This window comes from Elaeis guineensis, chromosome 4 (assembly GCF_000442705.2).
Source record: "Elaeis guineensis isolate ETL-2024a chromosome 4, EG11, whole genome shotgun sequence".
NCBI classification, from domain to species: Eukaryota; Viridiplantae; Streptophyta; class Magnoliopsida; order Arecales; family Arecaceae; genus Elaeis; species Elaeis guineensis.
The window spans coordinates 100,593,932-100,605,298 of record NC_025996.2 but is presented as its reverse complement, the minus strand read 5'-3'; the positions used below and the strand labels follow the sequence as shown (position 1 = coordinate 100,605,298).

Below are 11,367 nucleotides of genomic sequence, written 5' to 3'. Positions count from 1 at the left end.
AGTCGGGGGAGTTCAGAAAGACGCCGCACAAGGTCGGAAGCCGGAAGAGTCCTAGGAGGGTTGGCCTCTTACGAACTTTGACTGGGGTTGTTTTATACCCAACACCTCCTTCACTAAAGAAATCTTAGACAAATCTTTACCAAGGGAGTTCGAGGTACCTCCATTTGAACTCTATAACAATACCATTAATTTGTTAGATATCTTGATAGCTTCAAAGTTGCAAGGGGCTTTAGAGGTTGTGATGTGTTGCAACTTTTTGACCATGCTTAGGAAGGTGGCATGGCTTTGGTACTCAAGCCTTTGACTAAGCTCGATCTACTCTTTCTATAAGCTTGATCACTAGTTACTTTGTCAGTAGCGAGAGAGGAAGGAAAGCTTCAACTAGCTTGTTCACCATCAAGCAGAGGAAAGATGAGTCCTTTTGAAGCTACATCAGTGGACTCGATGCAGAGGCACTAAAGGTGGATGAGCTGGACTATCTCATCGCAGTAGCTATAGTGATGAGTGGGCTGAAAAGCTCACTTTTTAGCTTTTCCTTGGAGAAGAAACCCCTTAAGCATCTATCCAAGCTCCTAACTTGAGTAGACAAATATATTAATGCTAGAGAAGCCACTGCTACTTAGAAAGAGGTAGTGAGAAAGATAAGCTGCAAGTATAAGGATCACGTAAATAAGGAGCCAAAAAAAAAGTGCAATTGAGAAGAGAGGAGCATTGTATGACCCTGGAGCCTACTATGGAGGTCCGAGAGGTGTCTCTCTCAATGTGCTAGGAACCTAGATTATGATAGAGATTTATGACCAAAGCTAATTACGGTGACCTCAGAAGCTGTGAACCTCCATGAAGAAATAAGAGATGGGCAAGTATTGCTAGTTTCACAAAGACTAAGGGCACAACATTGAGATTCCTTCAACTGAAAGATGAAATTTAAACACTCCTTCAGCGAAGGTACCTTGGTTGGTACATTAATGACTACAAAAATCCTAGTTGGGACAAATGAACCCGAGAGGCAAGACCGTAATTAGCCTCATGTTGGGGTGATAGTCACTGTCTTCTAAAGATTTGCAGCAAGGAGCACGGCTCATCAGCTTTAACGAGTAGATGATTAAGCTGCGTTACAGGTAAAATGTATCCACAACTAATGACCAAGCTTAAGAAGTTCGAAGTTCAACAATGCTAGGATGCACCATCAATAAGATTTAAATTCTTAAAATTTTATACTTTTTAGCATGGACCATTAATAGAATAATGTTTCCAAATTTCTTCCGCCAAAGGAAAAGATGCTACAGGTCGTATTAGCCTGTGTGAACCAATAACCTCAAAAAATTTTATATATAAAAATTCTAGCACAACTTAGGAGGCACGCTCCACCTGATTATCCAAAGTGTATGCCAGCTGAAAGCCCATTAGCCCCTTAGGTGCAAGTAGGCCCACTGGCCTTTATATTTGTCATCATGTATTCTTAAGGTTTATTGAATCCCAAGATTCGAACAGGCTTGCTAGTATCTATACTCATCTTCATGTATTCTTAAGACCCATTGGCCTACAAGATGCAAGGAGACCCGCTAGCCCTTATACTTGCCCTCATGCATTCTTAAGGCCTGTTGGCCTCTGAGATGTAAAAAGTTTGTTGCCCCTTATACTTACCCTTATGTATTCTCAAGACCCATTAGACCCTGAGGTTTGAGCACGTCATCTGGCTTCTATACTCATCCTCTTGTATCCCCAAGGTCTATTAGATTTTAAGGTTCGAGTAGGCCCATTGGCCCCCCATATTAGTCCCCATATATTCTTCAGACCTATTGGCTCGTGAGATTCAAGCAAATCCACCAATCCTCATACTTGCCTTCATATATTCTCAAGGCTCATTGGCCCTGAGGTCAAAGTAGACCCATTGGTCCTTGTACCACGGACTCTTTGCCAGCTTCAATAATTTTGTAAAATTTTTATGCCATTTGCCTAGCAGTTGTTATGGATTATTTCTATGGTTCATATTGCTACAGTCTCTTTCTATCACGATCGTCTATTCATCTAAACTTGTCCCTAAAGACATTATAACACTATAATAGAACGTATTATTTCAAACCTTGAGACAAGCATCCACACCAAAGCCCTGATTCCATGCAGTTGATGTTGTCCTTCTTGACGCATGAAAGTCTAAACGTGAAAGGGATTGCGAAATTTAGTGATGTGGTGGGTCTCACCCGGATGACCGCAGGACGAAGCGACCAAAACCGACCACGCGGCTTTAGCCAACCGAAGAAATAAATTAGCTTTGCCAAAGCATTGGTACGAGAATTATGGATTGGTCAAGTCTTCTTCCAAAGCATTTGCTACGTCTCCTACTTTACTTCTCCTTTGGTTTCCTTGGTCTCTAAGAAAAATATAAAAAAGAAAAGCACGAAAACTTTAGAGAGAGGCTTTTATATTCTCGCGTAAGTAGAAGAGTAAATGCGAGAACTTCTTTCTACGCTTGTTGAAGATATATCTTGTTCGTGCTCCAAGTGCTCAATAAATTTCAGGTATGTCACAATCAACAAAATTAATTCTTCGTTTGTTATTATGTCATTGTTGGCCACCATAATATTGTGTGATTCGCAGCAAGTAGAAATTAATTCTTTGTAGTTTTACGAAGCCAGAATGGTTGTATTGAGACTTGTGCATATAATGAATAGGTATGCCTATGCATCACTTGAATACCAAAAACATGCAATGTTAACCAAAAGTCTTGCAGCCACACATTTTTGAATTTCAGAAAGATACTGTCTGCTGCGAATTAGAGGAAAACGCTAACCTAGCTAGGGATGGATCAAATTCAAAGCATACATTAGAGTTAAAATTCTTTAAAGATCTCCATCTCTGTCGACCTCCTTAGAGATATGAAACAACTAGAAGTCACCGTCAATCAACCAGATTTGAGAAGCCTCTGAAGTAGATCTATGAGCAGTATCACCAACTGCTGGTACACTATTTGGAATGAATCACAAAAGAGGAAGTCAATAAGCCATCTATCCTCCCAAAAATTTGTTCGTCCAATTAGCCATAAATTAAGATAATCCACTCTCCTTGGTTTTCAACGCTTCTTTGCGCAAAGAAAAAGCTCGAGGGAAAAGATCAGCATTTTCTTGTATGTTGTAATTGATTTAAGAAATGAAAGCCTTCCACTTTGAGCCTTTATTGCAAAAATACTTCTACCACCACTTGTCTAGCGAAGACATTAGGAAGATTCTTGAATCCTTGATTCCAAGTCATCTTATGATTTCAACTTACAAAGCATACTTTTAATTGAGAAAGGAACCTACCACATTGCAAGCTAAAATCTTTCCCAATGAAAGCCCTCTTGGTATCACCAATGTTATTTATTGCAATCAAAAACCTTGAAGCAAGAAGAATATATAGTGCAAAAGTGGCAATTGGGGCGGATCGGACCAGATATAGATTGGGTCGAGTATATGATAGGTCAAAAATTTATCAACTAAAACCATATCTATTTATTAATTAAACACGTCTAAAATCTAGATATGAACTAAACAATTTTATTAAACAAATAATTCAAATAGACTTATAATATGTCGAACCATTTTGTTAAACAAATAATTCTAGCAAATCTATAATAAGTTCAATTAAGTTAAATAGATCAAACGAGTTAAGCATTGCCAACCCAAATATAGTGTTGGGGCTGATACCGTGGGATCATACACATAAAAATGCCTTGCATAGTTTCCCTCAAAATTTTCAGATGAAGCTTGACGCATCATAATGTTTTAGATACATGAGTCTTAAAATATATAAATACCATAAGAATTCTTAATCTATCAGGCTGTTATTCCTTACTAGAAACTATGAGCCATGGACTCTCATGCATACAACTACTTACTGAGTCTTGTTAAACATTACTTATCTGGTTGATCATTGACTTTCACGTGCATTCTCACCACGTTCCGCTTGAAAACAACAATGCAGTTAGGTTCTATTAGAAAATCTTTAATCAAAGCTTCCATTAATGACTCATGGATGCTTAAGCGCATCCCACAAAAACTTTATAAGGAATAAATTTACTATGACAAACTTTACCATGAAGTGATGAGGTGGCCGTGGCATCTGTCCCTGGAGGGAAAGTACTAAAATTACCAAAAGATCTCTACTGTGTGAGGGAAGAGGAAGAAAGTGAAGGACAAGATTAGGAATTCCAGTGCTATTAAAAATTCCTTCTCTTCTAAGTAATGGCGGGAGAGTAAAGTAATTCAATAGAATAAATGGGATAGTTATATGTGCTCGGGGTTGTGCCACAACGTACACAACAATCCAAAAAGTCATGAATGAACTTTTAAACCATTTCATGTATTCCAAAATGTATAAAATTTAAAAATTATGTAATTTAAATACAAAAAATCTTTGATTCAGAACACATTAAGATTTTGAACGTCCTACATGTTTCAAAATAAAAAGAGTTTTCAAAAAAACTCAACTATAATTCAAATATCGAAAAGCTTATCATATATTTGATAGATATCGTGACAAGATGAATGGATAGCTTCCATCTACACATAATGATTTGATCCGGATCTTCTAGTTGGGAGCTAATCACAAGCACCCTCTCCTCCTCTAAAAAAAAAAAAAAAAAACTCTCAAATAGAGAAAAAAATATTTCATAGAAAATAAATAAATAAATATATATATATTTTAAATTAGGTAAATGTAAGATCCAACAAAATTGGTTCGAAATTATCCAAAATCTACTCTCACCTGCATCACAAGTGCCAAATACTTTTTATTTTTATTTTTTATTTTTCTGGGCAACCAAGGGGCCGCCAACCCCTCGCCCTACGTACTCGTGACCACTGGTTTCCCTCATAATTTTCTTTGGGAATCAGGAACAGATCCGCTCCATATCCCGGTATCTGTCCATCTACATTAGTCATAACTACATCAGTTTGGGGAGATGTCTTGTGATAAGTGATAGTTATAATTAGATCACATTAATTATGAAATCTCTGCATGCATTTGAATGGGGAGATGTCTTGTGATGAGTGATAGTTGTAATTAGATCACATTAATTATGGAACTCTCTGCATGCATCGGAAGTCCTCACATTTAATTTGGGGTTTTAAAACTAAATGATGGATAGTTTCATCTAAATGGATCGCATTTTCTTCCTTTCTTCTTCAGCTTATGACTCCATCTCTCTGATCTATATTAATCTTATCCGTGTCTAATTTGCCACAAGGAGGAGAAGGATGAGCGACTTTGAGAGTGATGATGAAGTACACAAGGAAAAAGGTAAAGGCGATAAGAAGAGTGATGAGGATAAGAGCTTGCTGAGCTTAATATTCTCCTGGTCCTTGAAGGATATTTTTAACAAGGACCTTTTTAAAGATAAGGTCAGCTTCCCTTTATATATCTGCCTATTATTTTTGATTATTTTTTTTCTTTTTTGTTCTTGAATAATTCTTTTCATTTGGTATCTTTTTCTTTTTCTTTTTCTTTTTTTTTTTTATAATCATAGGTTTGGCTTGGTATTTTAAATCTATCTTTTTTAAAAAAATTCTGATATCAACATGCTTTTATTCTTTGTAAGGGAGGTAAACTGCTGCTTTTTTTTTTCTTATATATTCTACAAAAAAAGACTATGCCCGCAGTGCCCGCATAAAGTTGTGAAGTAAGCTGTTGCATATTGTCACGTCGGCACATGGGCTTACATGCACGTGTGAGCAAATAGTATAACTGCAATGGAAAGCGGATACGAGGTCGGATAACCCAGGGGTTATCCCACCTTATCCCCGGTACAAATGTCACACCTTATCCCCTACCAGTTCAGTCAAATCCAGGATAAGCGAGGATCGGTGGTCCTTGTGGCGAGTACCTAGAACTACTCTCTCCTCATTTTCTCGTTCCCTTTGATTAGTAAAAATATCCAAAACCCTTTCACTAAAAAAATTCCAAAAAAGGCAAGTTATACATCTTTCAGCCAAAAAATAAAACGCACATGTAACTGTACTTTGATAAGGAAATGATTAAATGGGGAACAAATAACTATTCTAAATGCAAAATTTATATTATCCCTGCTTGTCCCACTCAATACTAATATTTGCTGTACCTGTCTTTTTTTTTTTTCCTTCTTTTGTTGTCGATGAAACCTGTCACGGTTAATAACCGGTTATCCCCAAATAGCTTATCTTACTACCAAAGTAGGCTCTACAATTAGCTGTCGAAAAGATGGAATAGTGGAAGTGAATAAAATTCTTTTACTTCATTTATTTCAATTTAACCCATCGAAGACCAGAAAAGTAGTCTTTTTGGTGGGTATAAATTGAGAAGTATAATTTCCTTTTTCATAACTGACATAATTTATTCTTGACAAAAATTGGCTAGGACTAAAGGTATAACCTATTTCCTCTAGGCTAGTTAACCTACTTTGCAACCACAAATAGCGTTAAATAGGATTATTATTTTCAGGATAAGGACGAGAAAACAAACCTTGTTTCTGATTGAAGACCTCTTCTACCATCCGATAGTAACACCATATTTGAACTATTTAACGACAAGGTGCACACGTACCTGGGGTAGTGCTCTTCCTACACTCGATCATTCCTAGTGTTTGTTTAGTCATAGAAAAGGAAAAGGTATTGCTCAAGCCGCATTACTTTATCCAGTAGAACCCACCGCAGTTTAGCTTTTTACTGATCATGTGGTCATGACTCCAACCAAGATACCATCCCGATCATCGTGATCGTGCATGAAACGCAAACTGACATGTTGCATTACACTTCGACTGAGCTAGAATATATTTTTCATGGGAAGGGCTGCTGTCAATTCCGGATCGATGACTTGGGCAACTTCCATGGATCTGCAAGATAGCAAATAAGATCAGAGAGTTCACCGGATTGGCTTTAGTGGGGCCTTTGATGCAGGATATTTTGATGGGAAGAAGAAGTAGGTAAAGAAAATAAAGAGCTTAGTGAAACAGATGCTTTAGTGTTTGAAAGATTCTACCTTTTTAAGGAGGATTTCTGAGTTGATTTATAGATAAGATCTTGAATTTTCTACGCACTGTATCGCAATAAACTTAGGATCATACTATAATAATTTGCTAATGTGGTGTAATAGCCTAGGGATGTGTCGTATCCACCTGGCACATGACGGAAATGCTAAGCCTTCATGTGCATCTAGATGAAGGGGTCGACCTACCCCCATCATAAGAGGGTTTTGCTCAACTCTAGTTGGTTGTCGAGCTTATAGATCATCGGGCTGAACTAAGAGATTTTCACCCGAGATAACTATCTTTAGTCTACTCATCGTAACTTTCAAGTCAGTTAGGAGGTCTCAACTAGAATGCCTGAAAAATTTCTGAATATACCTGGGTCACTACGTAGACTATGAGCTAGATAAATCTGATTGTGCTACATCACCATAGTCATTTATTGCCACATCACTGCCCCCCCTCCCCACTTTCGAGTCCGAAGTACCTCCCTTGATTCAAGTGAAGGAAGTAACTATCTTGTTCGAGTTCATGCCACTTTGAAGGAGGGCATTAATTCTTGAGCAGTGGTCTCTTGAAAATGAATCCTAATGCTTTATCTCCCATGGTGACATTGACTATTTGGAGTGGGGTGGATGTGACATGCATCTACTGATCCAAATGGAGGGGCGACTGGTTAGATTGATACAAGCTATCAAGAATTCTATGAAAAGAAGAAAAAAGATCTGTACAAATTGGCATGTCTTGAGAGATTCTAAGTGTATTTTCTATTTCATTGAGAGACTCCTACAGAACCAGCTCACAAAATCATTTTCAAATTTTCTTGGTGGCAGTCTACAGCTTTTCCTCCTTGTCCTCTAAGGAGATTCATCCTCCATCTAATTTTCATTTTTCTCCTTGCAAGACAACCTTTTCATGGATTCTCTAGGGAAAAGATGTCTTCAACAATGCATAGAAGTACTCTAGTTGGCTTTGCGAAAGGCCATGGAGAGGATGGCCAAGGAAGAGGCCAAACTGGGGTTCTTCAGAGGCAAGCTAATGGTGGAGAAGGATTGGGCCAAAGTGGCTACTCTGGGTGGCTATGATGGAGAAAGCAAAATTCTTTGTGCACCGCACGCAATGCAAAAAATCATGCACGGTGATTGGATCACGTATGGGGCCATGAAAATTTTTTTTTTTTTTTCGTGCTCATCTCTGGCCCCGTGCGTGATCCAATCACTACGCGTGGTGCACAAAGAATTTCTCGATGAAGAAATAATTGAAATTCATCCAATTCTATGTTGGCTAGTTTGAGAAGAGAGCTTGTCGAGCTATGGAAAAATTCAATGCATTGGAGAGCTATCATGCAAGGTCACCCTCACTGCAATCAAGTCCTTCATAGAAGGCATTAATGGATGTAGAAATTAGGTACCGAGGCTCTTTCTAAGTCTGTTCTAGGTAGACTCGACCTTGGCACGGATGGTGACAACAAAGCTAGGAAGTCTTCAAGCCCTAAACAACTGATATTTGCAGGCCTTCTCCTATACTTCTTGGTGCCATCGTGATGCTGGTGAGCTTGTCGGAGTCATCAATCTCATAGAACTAGAGTCTGCCTGATTTTGACCTCCTTCTATAATGAAGTAGTCCAATGTGGTCATTAAGCTACTATGTAACATATGTTATAAATGATATTGAAATGAAATCATTTTTTAGCATATTTTTTTCTTTTGTAACTTGCTGAATGCTTGTTTGAGGTCATTTCAAGGATGCCGAGATGGGACAGATAAGGCCAGAAATACATAGATATAGATGTAAGTTTCTGAGGATGGCTTTATAAAAATAAATGATCGAAAAGTTGAAATAAAGTCATAATTAAATAACTATAAATGCTTGAGATTGGATGAATGCTTTGAGATGAAGCCATAAAATCATAATGCCTTTGAAGATTGGCCAAGATGAAGATAGGACCATAACAAGATGAGATCATAGCAAGATAAGCTGAGTTGAGATAGAGCCAAAATATTTACGGCGCTTAGTCAAAATAGCTATAAGTACTTTATAAATATGTTGAGATATGTTGATAAAGCCACTCAAAGATAGACTAAAATACAATCAAAATGCCATAGAAAAATTGGCCAAAATAGTCATAGAGAAGAGTGATTGTAGGAGATAAGTTGGAACACTTTTTTGCTTTTGCAAAAATCAAATAGATAGGTCGAAATAATAAATCTAGAATTCCACGAAAGTATTTGAGGTCAACAAGAATATCATTGATGTGTGTGCGTAGGATCTAAGATCCCCTTATTAGAGTAGAATACAATCCTTTGTAGGCCTTTGATCCTTGAAAATAATATATAGAGTATCTGTCCGAGGAAAAGATAGCAGCTAGCATACCTCCTTGATTTTTAGTAGCCAACAAGCCTTGAGAATGTATCTGTCCTGGGATGAGATGGTGGCCGACAGCCTCCTCAATCTTTGGTGGCCAATGAGCATTGAGAATGTACCTATTCTAGGACAAGAGAGTGTCTAGTGGGCTTCCTTGATCCTTGGTGGCTAATAGGACTTGCGAATGTATCTATCTCAAAATGAAATAATGGCCAGTAGGCGTGAATTGTCAGTGACTAATGGCCTTGAAACTATACTTATCCAAGGATGAGAGAGTGGTCAAGAAGCCTCCTCAATCCTCAACAGCCAAAAACCTTGAGAATGTACGTATCTGAATATGAGATAGTGATTAGTAGGCCTCGTTGATCTTCAGTGATCGATGGACCTCAAAATGTATCTATCCAAGAATGAGATAGTGGCCAGTGGGCCTCCTCGACTCTTGGTAGTTAGCAAAATTTAAGCAGCAAACACTTCGGATGACTAGACAGAGTATGCCTCCTTGCTAGGTTGAGCTACAACTTTTGGTAGCTTCCACAAAATTGTATGACTTGTGAAACTTCAATCTCTTTGAAGGAAAATTGAAACATAATTATATTGATAATTAGTAACAAAAAAATATAAAGATTTAAAATTGTGACTCTTACTGATTTTACACCCCACCACTTTTAGGGTATGAGTTTTTTGAATTCGATGATCGTTGCCTTCTTAAGTTGAAGGGCAGGGACTTTTTGTGGTAAGTCTTCTGGAGATAGGAGTAATTACTCTGACCAATCGTCGATAATTATTGTCCAAAGTAGTTAAAGTCGAAAGATGCTCTTAAGGCGCTGGGGGGGTCTAGCACCTTAAGACAAGAGGCGCTAGAAAAGCACTCCTCCGAGTGAACTAAGGCGCTAAAATTGAAAAAAAAAAAAAATATGATGTATAAATACATGACAATTAGATATAACTATTGTAACATGAATTATCATATAATTAATAATTTAAGCATAATATATATATAAAGCAGTAAAATACTCAACTAACTCAAGATAAAGTATATGATAACAAGCCAAAGGCAGCTCTAAATTCATGAATAAAATAAAAAATATAACAAACTCTAAAGTTCATCAATGGAGTCAAGTAAATAAAACAAAAAATATAAACAGCCTTAAAGTAGAATCATATAAATGAAACAAAAAAGATAAACAGCTCTATAGCCTAAAGTTCGTCAATGGAATCATCAAATTCAGTTCCACCTCCATAGTTGTCATCACTTTCATCTTCTCCTCCATTGAATTTATATCCTTCAGCAACTTCTTCTGTCTCATTTGAATCAGCCCTATCTCTTCAATATTAGGAGCTAAATTTGATCTTTTTTTGACTTTGCTCTTGAGTTAGCTTTTTGGGCTTGGCTTCTTGTTTTTTTACTTGTTTCTCCAATACTTACTGCCTTGCTACAGCCCCCTATATCAATTCTTTATCCTCATCACCAAAGACTGTATCATCTTTAGCATCTTCATCAATATAAGAGTCAACACTCATTTTACTAACTAGCCATTCATTGCTATCATCAATATCATCTAAAGAAATGAGGTCTACATCTTTTTTATCAAAATGAGCTTTGAGAGCTTGATTATACTTCATAAACACCAAATCATTTAGTCTTTGCTGTGCAAGTTTGTTCCTTTTCTTTGTGTGAATCTACGAACACTAAGAAAAAACAACATAAGTAATAATTACTCTATTACTCCATTTATCTTAAAATCAAACTTCAAACTATTAAGGACAAAAAAAAAATACCAAACTGCTCAAACACACTCCAATTATGTTCATAACTTGATGCACTACATGTTAAGCCGAGGATTTTGATTGCAAATTGCTATAAATGGGGAGTGGAGCTTCCATGATCACCCCATCATTCAACTGCATGGTTTATCATAAAATAAGAGCTGTAAGACTAGTGACTATTGACTAATCACATAATTGACTAAAATTATCTTAGAAACAAGGTAATAAGCTAATTTTGAAAGCTATATACCTGAAGCCCT

The 11,367-nt window shown here is 37.2% G+C and overlaps 1 protein-coding gene across 1 annotated transcript in view; it reads left to right on the top strand.

Annotated features, from left to right (window-relative positions):
* The first annotated feature begins 2,433 nt into the window (after positions 1–2,433).
* LOC105035897 (helicase sen1) overlaps positions 2,434–11,367 on the top strand; it is a 60,211-nt gene continuing 51,277 nt past the window's right edge. The window contains exons 1-2 of the mRNA XM_073256157.1: positions 2,434–2,519; positions 5,225–5,378. Of these exons, the coding sequence (XP_073112258.1) occupies positions 2,449–2,519; positions 5,225–5,378 (225 nt within the window). The 5' untranslated portion in view covers positions 2,434–2,448. The remainder of the gene's footprint in view (positions 2,520–5,224; positions 5,379–11,367) is intronic.